At 37.8% G+C, this 24411-nt stretch overlaps 4 protein-coding genes across 4 annotated transcripts; 2 read left to right on the top strand and 2 right to left on the bottom strand.

Moving 5' to 3' along the window:
- Positions 1-8783: 8783 nt before the first annotated feature.
- LOC141620755 (uncharacterized) lies at positions 8784-9767 on the bottom strand. The gene has a single exon (XM_074437545.1). It carries the CDS (start codon positions 9765-9767, stop codon positions 8784-8786), a length of 984 nt encoding a protein of 327 aa, XP_074293646.1.
- A 2274-nt stretch (positions 9768-12041) lies between these two features.
- On the top strand, positions 12042-14054 carry LOC141618245 (protein PSK SIMULATOR 3-like). Its single transcript, XM_074435345.1, has one exon. The coding sequence runs from the start codon at positions 12254-12256 to the stop codon at positions 13700-13702; it is 1449 nt and encodes a 482-aa protein (XP_074291446.1). The 5' UTR covers positions 12042-12253; the 3' UTR covers positions 13703-14054.
- Positions 14055-15621: 1567 nt separating this feature from the next.
- On the top strand, positions 15622-18565 carry LOC141618257 (uncharacterized). Its single transcript, XM_074435359.1, has 3 exons — positions 15622-17388; positions 17771-18202; positions 18326-18565. Exons 1-3 carry the CDS (start codon positions 16846-16848, stop codon positions 18428-18430), a joined length of 1080 nt encoding a protein of 359 aa, XP_074291460.1. The 5' UTR covers positions 15622-16845; the 3' UTR covers positions 18431-18565.
- A 597-nt stretch (positions 18566-19162) lies between these two features.
- Positions 19163-22875, bottom strand: LOC141618256 (putative aminotransferase ACS12). The gene is made up of 4 exons (XM_074435358.1): positions 22266-22875; positions 21929-22051; positions 20944-21101; positions 19163-20789 (listed from the first exon to the last, which is right to left on the bottom strand). Exons 1-4 carry the CDS (start codon positions 22728-22730, stop codon positions 19937-19939), a joined length of 1599 nt encoding a protein of 532 aa, XP_074291459.1. The 5' UTR covers positions 22731-22875; the 3' UTR covers positions 19163-19936.
- Positions 22876-24411: the final 1536 nt, after the last annotated feature.

The following is a 24411-nucleotide window of genomic DNA, read 5'->3' as shown; positions in this document are numbered from 1 at the left end:
TGTAAAGCCGCCTTATACGAGTATTTGCTCAAAAACTAACGCCAAAGAATTACAAACGAAGCAAATTTGAGAAGGTGCTTGTGTTTGGTTGGGCCGTGGGATAAATTGGGCCCATCATCTTTAAAGAATGTTAAGCCCACTAGGGTCCACTTTCTCAACTCGTCTCTAATCTCTAATAGACTAATACTATACTCTATACCCCATTAGACTAGCTAATAGAAAATAATAAATTTTTAACCAAATCTAATCAAACTTTACCTCATTAATAAGACTTTTTTCACACCATAAATTAGCTTTAGCAGCCACTTAATTTCCAAAAGCAAAAGACTTTAGTAGAGTGCGCTTGTATGAAATGCATAAGTTGTATGAAATGCATAAGTTGTCCTACACCATGTATTGTCGGCATTGCTTCTTATCCAACTTACTAATAATAATAACCAAATTAAGCGAATGTGTATCCTCCTATTGTTGTATTGTGTTGAGTTTGTGAAAAATATTTGCTAAAATAATGCGTTTTACGATTGCTAAAATAATGCGTTTTACGATTGCTTGTGTTAGACCGCTTTATACAAGCAATTGCGATTAAGTGAATAAACGACTTTTTTTTCCAAAACTTATATATTAGTCTCTCTTGTCTGATTGCATTAGTTTACATGAATTTTTTTTTTAAATAAGATTACTTAATTTTAGTACATTTCAATTGAACATGCATGTATGTATAGTGTGATGTATGTCAAAGCAAAATACAAAATGACAAACAATATATGGAGCTGAATTGTTTTACCAAAGATTTGTCTTGATAGGTGCATTTGACTAATTGTCTGACTAATGAACAAAGATGAGGGATCTTGGTTGATCCAATTTTAGCAATTGTTTAGCCGACAAATGTATTAAACGAGTAGATTTTATACAGAAATCAAAGAGTAATCCTTCTTTTACTAGTATTCCTCGTGACAGATCTCGTACAAATATATACGGAGTAAATGAGTAATCCGTGCACATTGACCAAGTACTCACAATCAACAGGGCCGTCTTTAAGGATATTCAAGTAGTGCAACGGAACCAGGGGCCCTTAAATACCGATTGCTACTCTAAAGAGACATACAAAAGGTTTGGTCTAACCATTCACGCCATGATTATCACCCGCATCACCGCATGTAATAATATCTTTACCTATTTAGTATATTTATTATTTCTATCAACTCTAAATTTACGACTATCTATTTTTATGTTTTTAAAAATAATTTACTTTACTTTTAATACTTCATTATCCTCTCATCATACAACAAAGCGCTATTTGCGTTACGAAAAAGTGATTTTTTTACAAAAATTGTATTTAGGATGTATTCCATATTCTTTTAATTAAAGTGCCCGATTTTAAGGTTTTGAACAGAGCCCCCATTATTTTCTAGACGACCTAATAATCAAGACCAATAACATTTAGATTTGTGGAACATTTATCGTCATGCAAAAAGTGAAGAGTTGAAGTAACATAACGTATAAAAACAATACTTTTATGGAAGTTATTTATGTTTTGAAATTATGTCTTCTACTCCGATAAAAAAAAAAAGGTTATTGGACCGACATACGGAGGAAGGTTCCCTTCTCATTTTATTTTTTTTGAACATTACTCCGGTTTAAATAAACTGGAATAAGCTCCGGTGCCAAGATAGCATTAGTATGGAATACGGATGGGTAATGTCTAGGGGTGCTAACGAGCCGAGCCGAGCCCGAGCTTGGCCTTGCTCGGCTTGTGCTCAAGAACCAAAACTCGAACTCGAGCCGATCTCGAGCTTACCCGAGCTTCAAAAAAACGTGCTCGTTATAAAGCTTGCGAGCTTTAACGCGAGCTCGAGCCAAACTCGAGCCCAAGTCGAGCCTATATAAAACTGTTTATTTTTTATTTTTTTTCTTTCAATATTTTTAATAACAAGGCTCGAAAATTATATGTAAAAATATTTCGCAAATCAGCGAGATATTTGTTATGTGTGATATAAAAATATATTCATGATAAAATATTTTTACAAAATATGAGTAATATCTTATGTAATCGCACAAATTCGAGCCGCTCGCTAGCTTTTCGAGTCGAGCCAGCCTTTGCTCGGCTTGACTCGTTAAGCTCTCGAGCCGAGCCCGAGCCCGAGTCGAGCTCGCACGAGCCGAGCTTTGACCGAGTTTTGACCGAGCCGATCTCGAGTAGCTCGCGAGCTGTCTCGGCTCGTTAGCACCCCTAGTAATGTCATTCCATTCTCCGACAACTAAACAATTAATCTCCTTTGTCTACTCCATTGCTTGCAAAACGGTACTCCGTACTTAGCAACACCGATCCCCAGTTCATGGTGTATTTAAGCAAATTGAACAGCTATTAAATAATTTTAATTAATAAACAGGAATATGGTAACCAAGATGACAAGATCGAGTTTCCAAATGTCATTTTCTTTGAAAATTTAATTTGTCCTCAATTTTCTTTTAAAAAGGGATTGAGTTTCACGCTATTGAAAGGGAAATCAAAACCCGCCAAAGACGATTTATCTTAGTTATGTTGCGTACAAACCCATAATAATTACGTATGCATTTATCGTAGTTATGACGGGACGAATCCCGAACCTGCTGATAAGTTAAGTTTATGTATATTTGAATGAATAGATAATTTCGCATCTGCCAGTATCAATAGTTGATCTGTACAAATGTTTTATTATTTGTACAAATAGACGATTTGGTTTTGCTGTTGGATTTTGTGAATATAAATCAGATTCTTGTTTGTTCTTTTGGTGTTATTATGTCTCTCACAGCTACAACTCCTACATGGTGCATGGCACAACGTGATCCTTTTTTGTTGTACTATTTCCTGCCTTCTTTCAGAAATACATAAATATGTATCCATTTGTTTTCTTGTCTATGTTTTTACTTTTTTTTTCTCACTTACACACTTCAGTTACAGACTTACACTTCATCAATCACCAACACCAGTTGACTATACATGGTGCCCAGATGCTCAATTGCAAATGACTCAGATTTTCACACGATATAACAAGACAATTTTCAGACAATTTTGTTAAACTGAATTTGAAACTCAAAATTAGGTCATCAACCTAAAATTCGCACCGTGTAATAAGTAAATTTGGCAAGAGTTAGGATTTCAAGTTATGAGAAAAAAAAATTCAGCGGAGGCCACTAAATAATTTCATAAGCGAAACTAAAAAAAAGGTGAAAATTTATCTAAAATTTTGTAGTTTTCAGTTTTCAGCAGGGATAAGCCAACGTGTGACCTGATATTAACTCAAACCGAATTTGACCCGGTAACAAAATTAACTTAATAATGGTCCAAATAAGACCAAATTGATATTCGTCTTAATATTTTAAGATTAAAACTAAAATAAATATTTAATAAAATATATGTTTATTACTTGACTTGATAATCACTTATGGACCCGACCCGATTTGTCACCCAATTAGACCTGACATGAATTGTAGTCAACTGGAACTCACAGTTAACCCAAAACAACTAGAATCTGATACAACCCAACCCGCTCTGACTTAACCCATAATCAACCCGAGTGACCTGTGAGTTGTGACCCGCTTGCCAACACTTTTAAACCCAAAAGAAATTGAGTTTGGGGTCACCCACACAAGAAGTTGTTCAAATGATTTGTTATCAAAGAAATTGAAACAGAAAGGTTATTGGTGTATTACCAAAATAATTAATTGTCCATTCACATGCGCAATGGGGGATATGATAGTGATTACCAGATTATTCCAAAGCAAAAGAGATCACACCCTTTAATCATTATACTTTGTTTCTCTAATTATTCCCTTAATTAAACTATTCCCATATAATAATAATAATGGGTGTCAGTTAGATTTGTTGACCATTTTCGAATAAAAAGAAACAAAAGACGTTGCATTGCATACTTGCATTATGACAATATAATCATCTTCATCAACATGGAGTTAAACGCATGAAGCAGACATTTATTAGACATTACAATTTTGGACCACTTTTATTGGTTTTCTTAAATTTCATGTATTATATTTTTATAATATATTTTCGTAAAAAAGTCTGCTAAATATGTCGCATTTTTATGATAATATCATGGTGTTTAATAAAGTTTGCAGCCTAGATAGGAGCATATCAGCATATGTTATCATTGGTATCATTCACTCCAATGACATCTCCACATTTTTGTTACATTTTTTTACTACATGTTTTCATAACTCCATGCGGCATCTAATTAATATTATCAAATTTGTGATTTTCACCGCTCATTAGCTGGCTAGTTCTTCACCCCAAGAGATAATAAGCTCACTTGGACATTTTTCTTTTTGTTGTAAACCATCGGGTATAGTCCGAATTCAAGCTGTATAGGTCCACTACGGCCATAAAGCTCGAATTCGAGCTAGGTGGGATCACTAGGGCAGCTGAGCAGTAAAGCTTTTCGTCATTAGTTTTATCATTTCTACATTATCATGGCTTGAACCCAATACCTTTGGTTAAATTAGAACAACAATCCCATACCGGTCGACCTAAGTGTTTATGAGTGAAATCGAAGTTAGCTTAACTTGTTGGTTGGATAAAAGTTTATGATGATTTTGAGGTTGGATAAGTTTGTTAAAGAGATGGAGAGTTTCGCCGCTATTAGCTCAAAACATGGTATTAAACTCGAGACATGATCTTGGACAATATCCGCTTTATAATAGTTTTTTTTTTTGGTTACCCAAGGGAACACTCGGATACCCTGCAAACCCGGGGACCAGGTAAGTCATCAAGGTTGCCCTTGATGGCAGGTGGATACCGCAGCACTCTCGTCTAGGGAGTCGAACTCGAGACCTCTCAATTCGTTGCCATTTTGCAGTGCTTTGAGGCACTCCCACGCTCCACTACACTCAAGCCAAAGTGGTCTTTATAATAGTTTTGACAAGGGTTACACTCAACGACCACACTCTGATATGGTAACGAGCCTTTATTATCAGACCATAAGTCCATAACGTTTCTATCCTAAGTTAAGACTGAGATCGGTATCCATCATGAATTTGGTTACTTAATTTGATTGTATGCTATTATATATTGAGTTGAACAATGATATGCGCCACCGAATGCTACTGAATTCCACCACCTCCGCTCACAAACACTAGATAGACCCTCCACAATGGAAAGAGAAATGTATAAAATCTACATTACGTACGATATATGTGAGGAGGTGATCGATACTAAAACTCAATATCATCCCGGATAACGTTTGGACATTTTGGTTTTGGATTTAGCTATTGGTGGATGGTGCATATTCAACAGAAGAATAGTAATGAAAGTACTACAGTAGACACTTTAGTACTACCTAATTGGGAGAAAAAGGTTAAGTCACACGATCAGAGTCGTCTTCTTAGTTAAAAGCATCAAAGGCTCAAAACCAGTTAGTTTTTGTCTTTTTGGTACAAACTCAAGCACTTGTCTCTAGTGCACATGATGCCATGTTTTATTCCAAATTTTATTAGCTGTAATCAGTTTATTAACTGCAGATTTCCCTCCCTTTTCACTGATATATGCTTCACTTTGCTTACAGTACTATATATAGATACTGATTTTCTGATTGATTTTCAGGATATCTCACTTGTAATCTTATCTCCAATTATTATATATATCATGATAAGATAAACCCAAATATTTACATTTACATGTACGTAGTTGAAATCTCAATATTGAATGCTTATATTAAAAGTTACTTAGAAATCACCTTAAAATTACTCTCAACAATTTTAGAATTGACATGCCAACAACTTATGATGAATATAAAGATCCAACTCAACAAGAGAACTCATGCACAAGATTATAAGTTAGAACTAATTGGTATTATGATCTTTTTTTTTTTTTTTTTTTTTTTTTTTTTTTTTTTGACAATCGGGTTAAAAGAGTTCTACAATTTAGCAGCACGCTTAGCTAAGAGCGGCTTTATTACAAATTCTAGGAACATAAGCAAAAGAAACGCAGTGAAAGTTTGCCGCTAGTTGATGATATCTTCAACAAAAGATTCCTAATCCAACGTTTGAGTTGAGAACACTTCGTAACTTGAGCAAGAACCTCGTAGACAATCGGATAAAATTGTAACATGGAGGATATTGCGAGAGAGCGCCCACTTCAAGGCCTCCCTAATTGCCAAAGCTTCACTTGCTCAAAGATTCTCGGCCTTCTTTGATACGAATTCGACACAACCTCATTATCAAATATGATACACCCACCCAAACCAGCAACAAGCTCTTTTGACCATGCAGCATCCACATAAATATGAGATTGTGAGCAGTTAAGAGAACCCTGGATCAAAGGAAAGATAACTCCATTCCTAAGGTTAGTCAATTCTTCCTCCAAAGGTGTTTGGTATGTAATAGACTCTGATTTCTTATCCTCAGCCAAAAGAGCCCATTTAAGAGAATCTTGGTAAAGTAAGATAGCACCAATAGGGAATACTCGAATTATCAAAAACCTTTCTGCACCTTACCACCCAGATAGTCCAAAAGGTACACAAAAAGGAAAGACAAGCCTCTTGTTTATTATCAGCCTTAGAAAGAACAGAAAGCCAATTGCAAACCCAAGACTGGAGGTTCAAATTATCCCCGATTGAGCCCGATCCCCAAAACACTTCCAGCCCAAACTCTACTAGCAAATGAACAATCACGGAAAAGATGATCAGGCGTTTCCGTTTCTTGTGAATCACAAAGCACACAAGTAAATGGACCATCAAAACCCCTCTTTAAGAAACCCTCCCCACAAGGCAAAGTTTCAAAGGTGAGAGTTTTCCAAATAAGAATGATCCAACTTTTCTACCGGAAGATTCCATAGGATTTTCCGAAAAACACCCATACACGCAAATTTAACTCTTGAAAGGTCCTTCGGTGTAGTCAAGTATTCCAGAGTTTTTTAGAGCAATGTGGTAGCCAATCTTAACAGAGTAATCTCCAGACGAAGAAGCCGACCAAAAGAAGTTATCACTGCCTTCAGAGCATCGGATCGGAATAGCAAGAATGTCTTTCACCAAGGTTTCATCAAAAAACATAGACACTAATCTACGGTCCCAACACCTATAGTTAAGAATAATGTTTTTGATTCTCAAGTTACTCAAATTAGGGGGATCGGTTAGAAGCTCTAAACATCGTGGTTTCGGCACCCTTCCATTAACCCATCTAGTGTTCCAAACACTAAGATCAGAAAATGGAGAGATGTTCCAAGCTAAAGGAGGTTTAATGAGTTGCAGACCCCAAACAATACCTTTCCATCCCCATGAAGAATTACTCTTACCATTATTAAAGATCAGGTCGCCATCTCGCCACCTTAGGCCATATTTGGCACCAATAGACCTACTAAGAATAGAATGGGGTGTGTGATCATTCTCCATCCAATCTTTGCTAAGAGAGCTTGATTGAACTCTTTCATACGTCTAATACCCAGACCACCATTCCCTTTAGGTTGGCTTAGGAATAGCCGACTACACCAACTAATAGAAGGAGATTTCTTTTGACCCGCCCACCAAAAATGTGACAATATAGCATCTAATCTTTTTGTCACACTTATCGGTATTTTGAATACCGATAGAAAGTAAACAGAAAGGGAAGACAAGACCGAAGAAATCAAAGCCAACCTACCAAATAGACGATAGAAGAACACAATTCCACGATGATAATCGCTTCCTAACCTTGTCAATGATAAACTCAAAAATTTCTCTTTTACTTTTATTACACCCTGAGAGACCCACATCAGTAGGAACACCCAAGTAGGAACCCATATTAGTACCACACGGTATGTTGAAGGTTTTCAAACATGTTCGAGCAAAGGAAAGACTAGAGCTCGAGCTTAGAGTCATAGAAGATTTATTATCATTAATAACCTGACCCGATGCATGACAGTACTCCTTAATAACTTTGTCCAGGTTAACGCAGCTCTTAGAATTACCTTCAATAAAAAACATAGAATCATCCGCGAAGAGCAAATGAGAGATAGGGATACTCTTTCTGCTAACCTTAATTCCTTGTATAAGCCCACCCTCTCCATGCGCAGAATGTTTAACGAGAGAATTTCGATGGTACGAACAAAAATATATGGGGAAAGAGGATCGCCCTGACGAAGTCCGCAACTCGGGTAGATACGCCGAGAAGGAACACCTTTAACCAAAATTTCATAGGACACCGTCGTGATACACTTCATAATCACCGAATGAAGTTGCGGGAAAACCCATCAAAACCAAATAGACTTCTAATAAAATTCCGAAATAACCGGTCATAGGCTTTGCTCATGTCCGCTTTAAACGCCATTCTACCCACACTGCCATTTTTAGAAGATGAAATTTTTTGCAAAATTTCATTGGTAATTAAAATATTATCACCAATATTCCTCCCAGAACAAACGCATTTTGAAGTCGCCCACTAGTTTTCCCATGAACTTCTTGACCGATTAGTGATACACCTTGTAATAATTTTCATTATAACATTGCACAAGCTAATAGGGCGGAAGTTATCAACTGTTTCAGGGGCACTAGACTTAGGAATAAGAACTAAGAAGGTCTTATTCAGGAATTCTGGTGAACTATTTCCATTCAGGATAGCTAAGGCTGTCCTAATAACATCATGCTTGATGAAGTGCCAACATTTATGGAAGAAAATAGCAGGAATACCATCAGTCCGGAGATTTTAAAGGGCTGTTTAAACACTCCCGTGCGAACCTCTTTAGGAGTGAAATGGTTGCCAAGAGCATCACCGTCATCCGGAGAAAGGAACCCTTTATCGACAAAGTGAACAAATTCTTAACAAAGAGGGAAGTACTCATCAAATGAGACCCCATTCACTCCTTCCTTAAATGCACTGGACCAGTAGAATTGGACAAATAATGCCATAATGTCCTCGGTGTCAAAATTCCACTCCCCATTATCCATTTTAATCCCAGCAATAAAATTCCTGCCAGCTCTACCCTTAACCCAATTAAAGAAGTACTTGGAGCAAGTATCTCCCTCTATATTCCATTTAATCTTGGCACGCTGTTTCCAATACTTAGCCGAAACCTTAGCATACTCCACTTGACTATCATACGCCGTAGTGAAAGTCCGAGTCACTCCCATTGTCTCAATTTCATGCAAACCTTTTTCCAAATTGTCATCAAAATCACTCCATTTCTTATTCCACTCTTTTCTTTTAGAAATAGACCAGAGACGCATACAATTTCTAGCCCTAGAGAATTTTCGTATCATTCTGACCGTAATAGAACCAGGGACAGAGACAGACCATTCTTTATGTACCAAACAAATACACTCCTCGTAGTCCAGATTCCAGGCCTCCATTCTGTAAGGTCTTCTACCATTACAAGAAAGTAAATCTGTTTCAAAAATAATAGGTGCATGGTCCGAAACTTGAATAGGAAGGTGAGTGATACCAGAATTCGGAAAGATATCATTCCAATCCCACGATCCGTATCCCTTATCAAGTCGTTCCAACACTATACTATGATCTTCTCTCTTGTTACACCATGTAAATCTTGGCCCCTTAAAAGGAATATCCATCAAAAAATGCTGAGCCTTCCATTTATTAAAACATGAAGCTCCTGGGATCCTACCTTTACTACCTCCCCATTTATCTTCTTGATAGTCAACTTGATTAAAGTCCCCTAAAAGAAGGAAAGGGTTTTCAAAAGATCGGATCCATTGGTCGAGATCATTCCAAACAACTTCTCTCTTATGAGTGACTGGTTCGCCGTAAATAAGACACAAATACCAAAATCTCTCTTTACATTGCATGACTTTGATGATAATGAAGTTTTGACAAGCAAAAATACACTCAAACCGAGCATTAGGCCTAAAACCAAACCGTAGGCCTCCTTTTGTTTCATGAGCATCTACACCAAAACTCTGAGTGAACCCAAAGGATCGGAAAATAGGATCAACTAATCTTACTTTACACTTTGTTTCGTATAAGAACAAAAATCAAAATAAGTACTTGAAATAATTTCTCTAGTCTTCGCAATCGTAGGAGCAAGAGGGTTATTTAAACCCCTTACATTCCAACAAAGTCCTTTCATGAAGAAGAAATCCACCACTACAGGACCACCAACTCCACACCAGGCTCATATCGACACAACCCAATGATTCACCCCAAACAAGAACCCAACCATCAAAGACACACCATCGACAGAAGGAAACTACAAAGCCCACCCATACATCTCACATAACCGACACACACAGGGAACGGGTCCAAAAGGTGGGGGAAATGGGGGGATCACCATTTCAGACCCAAAAGACACTCACAGCCTCACACACCATCACACACACACACCTGACCTTAGAGCCTTTTTACCCTTAAATTTTGTAAAAAAGTTGAACCAAACTATAAAACTTAACCAAAGACTCGATCCATCACAACCTAAAATCAACAGCACAGCGTGAGCGATAGTCACCGCCAAAGAACAAGGACCAACGAGGTCCCAAACCATTTCAACGCAGAGAAGATAGAGTAAAGGTCAGACCATGAAACCCAATTTCGCCACACGATACCTCCCAGGACCACCGCCATATAAGCAACAAGGCCAATACTAAAGACGACACAGACACAAGTGACAGAGGAAAAGGGTCCGAAAGGTGGGGGAAAGGGGGGAAACACCATAAACGACCCAAACCAAAACCACAAAGAACAGCTCCATGTCAACGGCCGAAAAACCGTAAACACCGAAAACAAGGGATGAGCTCGGCTCATCAAAACCAACCAACAAATCACATTAAAAAGGCCAAACCAAAGGTGGGGGGAGTGGGGGATCACCCCTAGGTTGCTCACACGATTTCCGATGACAGGACGAGGATCGGTGGGACGGGAATCTGACTGAAAAAAGATACAGGAGGTGCTCCTAAACAGGTGCTTCAACAAGGCAGCTGCTAAAGACAAGTCGGCCAAAGACAACCAATGTGAGACGAGAATGGAATCGCATTTCGCATCCACCATAGCTGAAAACTCAGAGGGGCATATCCCTGGAAAAGGGACAACGCAAAATGGGGGATCATTCCGCCGGAGATGAGCAAAGAGCCCACCTCATCTCCGGCGGCCGACCGATCGATAGAGGAGCGCAGGCGTTAGGAGTGGCGGCTGGAGATGGTGGAGCAGATTAGGTTTTTAATTGGGGGTTTCTTGGGAGCTATTTGGGGGTTTTCGCGAGAGACCTTTTTAATTTTTTGGTATTATGATCTTATCATGACATATGAACAAGTTCAAACACGAGGGTTAATCGACAATCGTAACTGTAGACAACACACGACATATGAAAAGTTCGATCTTACCTAATATTCCATGGTATAGGAGACAAATGGGTATATAAGTAAGGTAAAAAGAGCGAATATGATGCTAACAGGTAGGGCAGAGTACGGATCGGGTATCCGATCCAAAGTGCTAGTTCGGATCGGAGATCCATATTAAAAATTCTGAAATTAGTTAATTTAAGTTTGAAACACGATTATATTCAGTCTTACATGATGATTTTCTTTAGTATTCTTATTCCAATGTTGAAGACATAAAATTTAAGTACCAGTTAATTATTTCTCTAATATTTTAAATATTAATTAAGTTGTTGTATCAAATAAAATTTTATTTTCTTGAAATTATACTAGAAAAATATAGTTTCGGATCGGATCGGATATCCAAATGTTTTAATTCTAATATCCATATCCAAACCAAAACCAAAGATTTCGGATCAGATATCCAAACCAAACTTAACTTTCGGATCGGATATCCAAAAATTCGGAACGGATTCGGATCGGATATCGAATCAGTTTGGATAATCGGACTTTTTGCTCAGCCCTACTAACAGAGTTTGAACCCAAGTCAAAAATATTACCTCTCATGACTTTGTCAATTCAGCTAGCCGTGCCATATGCATTAAACTTCACACTCTAAAGTTGATTAGCAACTATATCTCCCAATCCAAAAATCACAAAAATTAATAACATTACTATTAAAATTGGGAAAAAAAATAATAAACAAATAAAAAGAGAAAATAATAGAGGAAGATAAAAAGGCCCACAAAAAGACAAAGTTATGTATATACATTTGTGCAGCACCCATCACGCCCATATAGTGAGTTAGTGCATGTGGGTTCAACTCCCCCTTCATCTATGTATCCCTCCGCACATTTAGTGTCTCACCTTTCTTACATTCATTCTCTCTCACATTTTTCCTCTCTTTTTTTTTTCTCATATAAATCATCAATAATTCCTACACTAACCAATATAATCATATTATTATGGCAAGAGATTCAACATGGTTAAGCAAACTTAAGTCACAAATCTCTCATAAACTCCGAAACCCGGCTACTAAACTTACTAAATCATCAAAGTCTACCAACGTTGGTATATTAGCTTTCGAGATTGCCGGGATTCTGTCAAAGTTACTTGCTTTGTATCAGTCTGTATCGGATGATAACATTGTTCGGTTAAAGAACGAGGCGGTTGCGTTGGATGGTGTAAGGAAGATTGTGTCGAATGACGAGTCGTTTCTTTTGGGTTTGGCTTGTGCTGAGATGGTACAGAATCTCCATGTCATTTCCAAGTCTGTAGCACGACTTAGCAGTCGGTGCTCAGACTTGGGTCTGCAGTCCTTCCCAGAGTCCTTAGAGGACTTTGCTAGCACAGGGCGGGACTTGAATAACTGGTCCGCCCTGTGTGCGAAGGACGTGGAGGGGATGATCCGTCGGGCAGACCGGTACATCACGGCTACCTCCGCGTTGTTCCGGGAGATGGAAGAGCTGAATGTGCTGCAACACAATCTTAAGAAAACGCCTCAGGAGAGCGTGTTAGATGTTCAGCAGAAGATTGTGTGGCAAAAGCAGGAAATCAAGCGAGTTAAAGAGAAAGCTCTTTGGAGTAAAAATTATGATTCGGTTGTTTTAATCTTGGCTAGGATGATTTTTACCGTCCTTGCACGTGTCAAATTCGTGTTTGGTATCGAAAACAATTACCACGCTCATCCAAGCACGCTTCCTCGAAGTCTGTCGACAAGTAGCGCCATGGTCTTTCCTTCCTCTGACCACAATCTATCAGTATCAGGGTCAATGAACATGGCTAGTCAAGCTAATCCAAACAGAAAGTCCAAAAATCTTAGCTTCGCCACTGAACCCAACAAAATAGAGTACACTAACAATGGATTTTTCGAAACCAGGACAAAAGATTTTGTCACGCCGCCACAAACCACACTAGGGGCAGCGGCCTTGTCATTACACTACGCCAACTTGATCATCGTTTTAGAAAAGATGATCAAGTCACCCCACTTAGTAGGACTAGACGCAAGGGAGGATGTTTATACTATGCTACCAAATAGCATAAGATCCTCCCTACGCGCCAGACTAAGAGGGGTCGGCTTCTCAGCTACCGACCCCAACTTAGCCGGAGAATGGAGGGACGCGCTAGGGAGGATCTTAGCGTGGCTCGGACCGTTGGCACATAACATGATCAAATGGCAAAGTGAAAGGAGCTTTGAACAACAAAACTTGATGCCTAAATCTACTAATGTTATGTTATTGCAAACATTATATTTTGCAAATAAAGACAAGACGGAAGCTGCAATAACGGAATTGTTAGTCGGATTGAATTATATATGGAGGTTCGAACGAGAGATGAATGCTAAAGCATTGCTTGAATGCTCTAATTACTTCTTTAATAGTAACAATAAAAATATAGTACAAGTACAACCTTAGCTTTTTTTTGTTTTTTTTTCGTTCTGATTTTATTTAATTAATTAGATTTGTATCGGTACGCTGTTGATTTTTAAGCTTGATATTATGGGGTTAATTAGAGAATTGGAGTCATAAAATTAAGGGAATTGGCAAGGTATGTGAGTATGTGACCTTGAATTGTATAGTTTGTAATACTAATACTACTACGCAAGTTTGTTGTTGCTTGTATTGTAAATTAGCACATGAGAATGATGATTGAGTGCAAATGAATTCAATGGATTAATCATGGCGAAGATATTTAAAATTTCTCCTAAAGCCATGATTAAACAATTTTGGGACTTATAAATCTTATTGACCACTCTCACCGTACTAATCATTTGCTTACATTTGATTAAAATATTATTCTTAAAGAATAAAAAAAAGTAAATGAATGATTGAGGCGGATGAATAATATAGTACACCGAACATATCATTGCTACATGAATTAGGATGAAACTTGAGCAAAGTTTATTCTTACCAACAATTGACTATGCCAATCATTTTATAGCTTATGCTAGCTCACAACCATCTTAACTTCAGACTTTCACAAGTTCATCTTATTTCCACCTTTATATTAATCGAATGTGAGAATTGTCTTCAGTTAAGACAGTCTTAGACAAGAATTGGTGATGATAAAACTTGTAATGAAGCTATCTTCCATCGGGAACAAAACCGATAATAGGTACTCTGTAGTTAACACATATACTAGTGTTCGATAACTAGGGTAGAATCTTGAGTTATTTTATTTTAGGAATATAAACGTCTTTGTCGTATATTTTACTCAAAAATGATTATATACAATAATTTGTTAAAAACTAAAAGACATGTGCATCATTGACTTTATTCCAATAAATCATGTGATAAGAGGAGGCGATTTTTGGTCAACAATTCTGCAAAGAAAAGATGTTGATGAAGATGCATTAACAAAGTGAAATAAAACCAACACAAATTTAGGAGTATCTCCATCATCGGAAGCAACTCGAGTCCTACGATTAATGCCTTTTTCAAAGTCAAAAGGGTTCATGCAATACTACTTTCCGCCCCAATTGGCATGTTTTAGTTTGTAGTTTAGGCCACGTTTATTCACTTGGATTTAGCTCATGAAAAATTCTTGTATTTTTCAGGAAACAATTGGTCTCCCTTGTGACGGGTTACCATTTGTGGCGGATATTTTATGAGTTAAAATGGTAACAAAATGGGTTAGTGGAGAAAGGAGACCACATGAATAGTGTTGTAGAGAGAGAAAAAGTGGGTACTTTGTGAGGTAAAATGGTATCCGTCACTCAAGAGTGGCGGATATGTGCCGTCACAAATGAGATTTTGTGTTCAGGAAAACTGTTCTCATTATACCTAAAGGCAATCCACTAAATGAAATATTATAAATACTTAGTATAAGGAGTACGGTGTACGATCCTCCCGAAGAACACAAGAATTTTTTGTGTATACACATCTAAAAAAACGACTAGAAGTACTATTCTTGTGCAATGATTTAATTTGTTAGACGAATCTTGTGAATACCAATTTTTTTGAAGGCGGCATGATATGAGATGTAATGTGTAGCTGTGTACATCATGGTTCATAATGTGCCTATAGTCTATACCAATTTTATTTCTTGGTGACGTTATAAATGGCAGCTTGTTATGAATTGGACATGCCAATACGGATTCGACGGATTTAGGCCAAACCAGTCTAGCGCTGTACTTTGCTTTGGTTGGGCCTATGAAATTTGGGACCAGCAACAACAATTAATGCAACCAATAAAACCTTTAGTTTTTAAATAATTTTGAGTTGATTGACACAAGAACTTTCAATGTGAAGAGTGGTAAAACTATTGAAAAGAATTACACAGAATGGTAAAAGGGTGAAAACGTGAAGGGAAGAAACTACGTGAAAAGAATTACGAGCTCCGGCAAAAAAACCTTCACTTCAACAGAATATATGAGAGTAAATCCTCTGTTCCATTTACACTTCACTACTATATTTTGATACATCATTTTACGGCTAACATAAAATCTCACTTTAGACGGACACTATCTGTCTAAAGTTGTACACGGATCAAATGTATAACCACTTTCATAATAAGACAAACAACAAGTGGGATGGTAGGGTTGTCTTATTATGAAAGTGGTGACATCTTTGACGCGTCTACAATGAGACTAATTGGACGGCTAATGTTGTGAGACATTAAGGTAGCGAGACACAAGTACGAAAACGAGGGAGAAGATCCGATTTCAAAGGATACAGAGTACAAAACAATCAAAGTTTGTTACATCAGCATAGAACAAGTCAATTTCGCATTAGGCTCAATTCCATTTTCTTTGACGTAAGAGAAGCATGATTGTTGCTCATTTAACACATCTCCATTTTTCCATAATTCTTTTTTATTCGGCCACTATTACGTACTATATTTACTTTCTGTCTTTTCAAACGAAAAATAACCAAATTTCCTATCCATTTACCATTATAACAGTAACTTATTTCAACCTATAGTATATAAAAAATGACCCAACAATTTCCGAACAAAAATTGTTTTTTAGAAAAGAAACATATAGATATGTACTCCCTATGTAGCAGACGAAAAAAAGATTTGAACCTACAATCCTTAGTCCCTAATACTAGGCTAATACTCCCAACAGTATTTCCGATGGCTGCGCAAATGTAAACATTTTTGCCGTGCCCGACTTGATAATCTAAGTCAATAAAAAATATGTGGCAGCAGTGCTGGTAAAACAATATCAAAATGGAACCTCACCAAAAAAAATGGAATTCCATATGTCAAAAAATTTAGAGGGATTGAAACAAGGACCCAGCCACAACACACAGCACTATCAAAGTGGAATCTGGTCTTGAACTCAAAATTTAGTATACCAAATCTTAAAAAAGTGGGTAAAATACCAACTAAATGGTCCTCAATATAGAAGATTAGGTAAGCATGAACTTTGCTCCACTTATGCATGAAAATGGCAACATTATTTAACAAGATAATTTAGTTGGTTAACCATAATCCTCTAATCTAATCCACTTAAGTAAGCTTCATTATATATATATATATATATATATAAGCAACTCGTACCGCGGTATACTTCATTTCACAAGGTATTAGCAACTAGGATTATCTAAATACAATGGAGGGTAAGGAAAATAAGGAAGGGAAGAGTGGAAATAAAACAAAGCAGCAAATTACGGTACCTTTCTTATGGGAAGAAAAACCAGGAGCACCAAAGGAGAACTGGGAGACGCCAAAGCGTGAGCCTTTAACTGCTGTGCATCAACCAGTCAAGTATATTGCATCAGTTCCCTTCAACTGGGAAGAAAAACCAGGAGAGCCGAAGGAGAAATTGGAGACGCCTAAGTGCGAGCCTTTAACTGCTGTCCATCAACCAGTCAAGTATATTGCATCAGTTCCCTTCAAATGGGAAGAAAAACCTGGGACACCACTCCGGTGCTTTGCCAAGGAAACAAAGGAACGTACAGTTCATGAAACGGTACCAGAGGATATGAATTTGCCGTTACCTCCAGCATACTTTGCCAAGTATGGGAATGACAGTGATGGTGATTATAGCTCTTATGGTGATGATAATGACTACCAAGATTGGCTGTCTGAGATGGATTTCGAGACGCTCAGTGCCCTGTCGGAGGATTCCATCAGCTCAGCTCCTTCGCTCAATGTAAGATAGCTGAATACCCACACAATACTGACTCGTGTTATTATTGACATTTATCAATATATAAAATAACATATCGTAATATCCTAGTGCCGTAGCCCGTAAGGGCTCTTGCAAATGGCAGGATAAGGGTCAAATGTAAACAATATTTTTCCTGTGTTGCAACACGAAAAGAGGTTGTTTCGAATGACCCCCATTGAAAACTAACAAAATTTAGTTATTTATTTATTCCATTAGTCTTTTTCCACCAGAAACGGAAATTATTGATAGGTGCCAATATATTTATAGATAGTAGTATATCATGGCGAAGGTAAATAATACTCCGTATTACCTAAGAAAAATGAAATATTTATACCTGATACAATATTATTCACTATCGATGCAGGCTAATGGCCCCACGCCGAGCAGGTTGGCTGTATCTTCAGTTGTACCTCTTCAAAACCCTTTTCTGATAGAGAAGAATGACGGACATATGGAGGAAGGCTCATCTTCACCAGAAAGTAGCAATAGCCCAACTAATGCAAGTAGAAATGCAAGTTTGAGGGGTGCTTCTTTCTTGCAGCATCTTTTCCCTTTATACCCTCCTAAAACTGGCTTTCTTGATAAACCTGATAACTCGGAAGAGAATAATGGTCAAATTCAGTTCAAAAATGAAAGGAGACTTCCAACTTTGGAAGAGTACAAGAAATTTGATGCAGAATTCAGGCGCAGTGGCATTATTAGAAAGCCACTGACCTTGGGGGAGTTGATAATGCAAAGTAGGAGGAGGAGTTACCGTAGAAAAGCAGTTCAAATGAAGAAAAACAACCCACCAAAGGTACTTGGTCACACTCTTAATTAGCCTCATGTGAGACTATCTCATACAAGTTTAGATGATTTCAGAGTATATGTTAAAAACAAAAAGTTTGATCAAATAATTTACCTGGTCGATAAATGGCAGGATTTCACCGACGACAAACCACATGGATGTTTCAATTTGGGAGCCAGTGGCGGAGGACTAACCAAACTGCTTGGAAAGGAGCTGCAGCCATTAAAACTTTCATAGACATACAGTTCAGCGATTCTTATGTGTGACACTGAAAAGTTTTACTTTCAGCTAGAGTAGGGTTGATTTTTGATATTTTGATGATTTCTTTTTCTTGTAAACCAGTACAGTAATGAATAAAAAATTATTTTCAAATTGTTGCTGCTCCTAGATAATCAACTGAAGTGCGCAGTGCTTGCAGTGCCTTTATGCATAAGGCGCACTTAGGGTGTGTTTGGATTGAGGTATTTGGAGGGAAAAGAAAGGGAGGGAGAGTAGGGGATTTAAAATCCCTTGTTTGGATAACAAATGAGGGTGAAGGGAAATGGTGGGGGAGAAATTTGGAGGGATGCAATTTCCCTTCTCCAAGCCAATCAAAATCTCTCCACAATAGGCAAGATTTGGAGGGAAATTGTATCCAAACAACCACACCCCATTCCCCCTCCCCTTCCCTTCTCTCCCTTTCCCTTCCCTCCTTCCCCCTCCCCTCCCTTTCCCTCCATTTTTGCTATCCAAACATACCCTTAAGGTACCCAATGTGTTTTGGATAGGGTGTCTCATCCACTATTGAACTTAAGCGCGACCAAGACACATTTTTTGAATTACGATACCAACGATTAGGTCACAAGTACCAGCAGGAAATAACCTTCCTAGCTAAGCTAACTAACATCTGCATTGAGAGAAAAAAAAAAAAAGATAAAAAAGGACTGTGGAGGGCCATAAGACTAAGACGAGGCAAGTATTCAGCAAAGATAGCAGGAAACAATAGAATTGCTATATACTGAAATTTTGAAGGGTGCCTTCAAAACTAATGGACACATACAGCTAATCAGCTATATTACCTCGTTAACAAGAACATGATTACATTCTCTTTTCAACCTACAAATGAACACAAAAATAGGCCAACTACCTTACTTGATTCCATCCTACATACATGAACTATCCATTTTAAAAACTTGGCTGATTGAAAGATGGCAGGATCCAAACCTAAAGGATGCTGTGCTGGACTTGTACTGTCTGGAAATAGACTCCTCAACTGAAACTTCTGCTACACGAGCACTTCACAGTGATATAATTTCTTGTACTTATCTTTTCTAGAAAGCAAAGATACCATGAACAACATTCAAGAATGATTGTCAGTATGGCAGAGAATTTTGTCGCGCCATTTCTTCTCTAAATTAATTAACCAGAAAATCATCAAGGATCTCCAGGACTGGCATATAATAGTCAAGTTCTCTAACACTACCGTCAACCCAGGTGACGCTTAATTGCTGCTAAAAATCAATCATGCACTGCTACCTTTATAATATCCGTTAATCACCTCAGAGACGGTCTCACACTAACATAATATGAGATCAGTCCAACTAAGCTAGAACCCATCCATAAATCCATTAACTTGCTAAAAACCGAAATCATGAAGTAAATACCCATAATATGGTAAGGTCACATGATAATTTGACAACTTATCATGATACTGTCTCATATGAGAATTTGTGTAAATCTAGAAAGAGAAAAGCTTGCCATGGATTAGCTGGGGGGTTTGCAGCTTTCAACAACTTTCTTTATCCGATTCATAACCAAAGGAATATCTGCCTCGGTTACGGTAGCGAAACAACATCTAAACCAACCAGGTTCAATGCAGTGGAAGGCAGATCCAGGGCTTATATTCAACTTGCCTACAGTCAGTAGCTTATCCCACAAGTCTAGTTCCCCTTTCTCATTGTAGGGCTTTATCAATGCACTCATGTCTACCCAACAATACAGTCCCCCATCACTCTTGGCACAACGTATTCCCAGTTGTTCCAAACCGGAAACAAAGGAATCATGCATTATTTTCAGTCTCTTTCTATTAGTTACCATATATTCCTGAATAAACCTCTTATCCGAGAGCATTGATATTAGGAGATGTTGAGTAGGGGCGGAAATGGAAGAAAACCTGGCCAACTTCTTAGCAGCGGTCAGCACATTCTCATTAGCGGTATAGATGGCCCCAACTCGGAATCCTGCGAGAGAAAGATCTTTTGAAAGCCCATATATGATGTGAACCCTATCTTTGTCAAGGTCTTCCCAATCAACAATTTCTGCTATGCTAACAAATTCTTCACTTCCAAATGTTGACCCAGCAAAGATCTCATCACAAATAATGTGAATGTTTTTCTCCCGCGCAAAATCCAAAAGATTATGAAGAGTTTCCTTAGGGAGCAAATTCCCTACAGGATTAGATGGGTTTGAGAGAAGAATTCCCCGAACTTTTACACCTCGTTTTCTAGCATTATTATAGGCTTGCTCAAGAGCAGTTATACTAAATGTGAAGTTGTCCGAGCTACGGCAATGAAAAGGTATGAGTTCCACTCCTGTACGTACTAGATCTCTGTCAAACCTGTAAAATTTGTATCAGGTTATGCACTAATTATCAGCCCCCATCATTTTATCAATAGCTTGATCAAATATGTTTGAATAGAAATTACTTTGTTTCATCAGCTTGAAGAAAATTAAAAGTGACAAAACAATATATGTGATGATTAGAGAGTTACCCGGCATAATAAGGTGCTGGAATAAGAAATGCATTGCCAAGGTCTGCCAGACAGAAGCAGAGTATCTCAACCGCAGGAGTTGCCCCGCAAGTCAATACCAGGTGCGATGGATCAATGCTGACATTTCCCATGATCATAGACATGAAATCAGACATTGCCTGCAAACAAAATAATATACATTGTGCACACATTAAAAACCCAAATTTGTTTTCCCATATATTTTTATATTTTTTTGGCATTTACCCTTTTTTACAAGACTATATGAGGCATTAAATAAGTTTAAGAAAGGCGTAAATAACGCTTTGAAGTCAAATTTAAGCAGAATTTCAGCTGAGAATCCTGAGTTTGAAAGTTCATCTATCTAAAACCCCTAATATATTGCATTTCAACTGGCCACTTTCAGCAATCAAAAAGTTAATAGTACCACTAAGTCAAATTTACATAATTACGAGTAAGAATCACTCATTCCAACGCAATTAGCTACTTTTAAGAGTACATGTCCGACGAAGTTGATGGTCAGTTTATTCCATTATAGCTTTTAAAATAACATTTAGTTTCATCTTTCAATAAGTCACCCCTAGCTTTCCTTATTAAATAACAGCACATTTTTGGAACTAAAAGAGTTGCACATTTAGGTGAATGTGTAATAGTGCGCTTAAGATAAAACTTCTCCACCTCTGCATATTTTCCCTTCACTTCCTACAACACAATCCCTTTTTTCTGCCAATACACAACTCGCCACAACACTAACATAGAATGACATTTTAAGACATTCATCGAACTCAACACCCAATCTACCCTTTCTTAGCATAGTTATCACATTTCATCTAAAAATCATCACCCTCTAGAACCAAGAGTAATTCACATAATTTCACAATTCATAATTCATAATTCCTCAAAAGCAACAACTAACCGAAAACAATAGTTATGCAATAAATACACAATTCATTATCAAACAACAATGCACAATAGCGAAACAACTCACCAATTTCAAGTCCATCAATCCATCCAAAGGCTGGTAAGTAGCAATCCCATTAATCCCCAATTCAGTAGCCATCGATTTCTCCCAATGCTCCACCACCCATTTCTCTATCAAATCCATACACAACTACATAACAAAACAAAAAACAAAAAACGCCCACATTATCAATCCACCTAAAACGACAATAAGATTCAATTTACTCCGTGTCCCAATTATTTGTTTACCTTCGATTATAATACGTTTCGCGAAGAATAAAAAGCTAAACAAATGATTGGGACGGAGGGAGTAACTAACTAACTAACTAAATAAAAGTAAGACGACAAATAAACAGTTGACCAACCCGATTCTCAGCTAACCCAAGCTGAATAACCCCATCGGGATTAACGGACGGACAATAAGGGTCGTCCGAGAACCGGTCATGACCCAAATAATACGGGGACACATTGGGCTTGGACAGTCCATGAGCCCGACCCGAAACGGGGGCAGGCCCAAGGGAAGAAGATGAACGAAGGTTAGGGCGGGAGGAGGTGCGGGTGAGGTCGGCGGAGGATGAGGTAGGAGACAAAAACGGCGGCGTTTGGGAGGAGGGAGGCGGAGGACGACGACGGTTTTTTTTGAGATAGAGTTGATAGAAGTAGAAGAGAGCGCATGGGATAATTGAGCCGAGGATTAGGCCGCCTCTGCCTTGTACGACGCCTTGTAATGGAACTATTAATCGCATAGCTGGTGGTTTTGCGGGGGTTGATGCGGTGGTGCGTGCGGTGGGGGAGAGGGTGTCGTTGGTGGGAGAGTGGGGTGGGGTCATTTGAGAGGGAAGGATGACTTTTGGTGGGAGTGAGGAGGGGTTTTGGGATCTTTGGTTAGACTTTGATGATTATTTGGGCACGGGTTTAAGATTATTATTATTATTATTAAGGTCGAGGTCCAAATGATGTACCCAAATAATTGACGAGTTTTACGAGTTGTTTAGTTATGACTTGAAATACCTTGAAACGAGTTAGATCATGGGTGTTGCTTTTTTATCTCTCAATTGGTCTCCCTTGTGACGGGTTATCATTTGTGACGGATATTTTGTGAGATAAAATGGTAACAAAATGGGTTAGTGGAGAAAAGGGACCACATGAATAGTGTTGCAGAGAGAGAAAAAGTGGGTACATTGTGAGGTAAAATGGTATACGTCTTCAGCTTGTGACGGATATGTCATGTCTTCAATGAGAATTTGTGTTTATCTCTAGACTTTACTCTTTTACATACATTTTTTCATAAAATTTTTATATTATAACCTCTTGTTAAATCTAAACAAATTAGGTTTTATAGATACTTTTTCCCTAAAATTAAATTTAATTGTTCTAAAAACTTGATCAATGGATTACAATTTACAATTCTTCAATTATTGAAGTAATTACTTTGTTTAGCAATTATTAAAATTGGATTTATTAAATATTTTGTCCTAATACTAGGGTTGATGACGGAAGGCATGGTTGTAACTCCCCGTAAACAACATGAGTACAAAATGGTATATTTTTATTAATAGCAGCGGAAATTACAGAGCGTTACCGCCATATTTCCCATACAGAGAAATACGCTTACATTATTTTTCCGTACAACCAAATAACTTGTAACGGGTCTTATTAATAAGATTATATTATTTTGATAAATTATTCTTATTCCATTTTCTTGCGTCAACCTCACTCATGCCCTTCCATGTTTTATGTACCTGAAAAAAAATTAATAAAATAAAGGGTCAATCAACCACATGTTGAGTATATTTCTCATAACCTCCAACTTAAATTAATATAATTCGGGTCATTATTATTGAATAGGGCCACATTACGGAGCCGAGACCCCCTTAGGCTATGCCCTCCTCCGTGTACACAGGATAACAATCTTTTCCTCTTTTTCTCTTTTTTTTTTCTTTTTCTCTTTTTCTTTCTTTTTATCCGGATATAACGGGGCGGAGCCAATTGCCGAGCCCCCTGCCGAGCCCACTTCAGAGCTCACGTCCATGTACACGGGATAAAATAATAATGTGGTCTGGTCCCTTCCAATAATAATGTCCCGGATGATACATTGGCCAAATGTACATCTTGGCAACGATATTTTAACATTAACATTATCATGTGAGCATTATAACGACAATTATTAACACAAACAGTATCAATGTCATATCTCACGCAAACCAGATTACGTAAAACAAGTATAACATATAGCTAGTCTTGCTTGTAACGGGCTAATCCCGTCACAAGCTTGTGACCTCTCACAAAAAGGGAGAGGAGACAAGGTGGGGCACCCCCATGTGCTTCCCACTCACCTCTCAATGGGCAATGGGCATTTTGTGAGAGGAAACGGTAGTGACGGATATCGCCCGTCTTCAATGAGATTTTGTGTATAACATCCCCTTAAACTAAAAGAATAAGAGATCTCTAAAGTTTCACGCCTAAATGAATTAGGCAATAAATGGGCTTCATAACATCATTTCTACAACT

This window comes from Silene latifolia, chromosome X (assembly GCF_048544455.1).
Source record: "Silene latifolia isolate original U9 population chromosome X, ASM4854445v1, whole genome shotgun sequence".
Classification (NCBI taxonomy): Eukaryota; Viridiplantae; Streptophyta; class Magnoliopsida; order Caryophyllales; family Caryophyllaceae; genus Silene; species Silene latifolia.
Note: the sequence above shows the minus strand (reverse complement) of the source record. Positions and strands in the feature narration are given on the sequence as shown.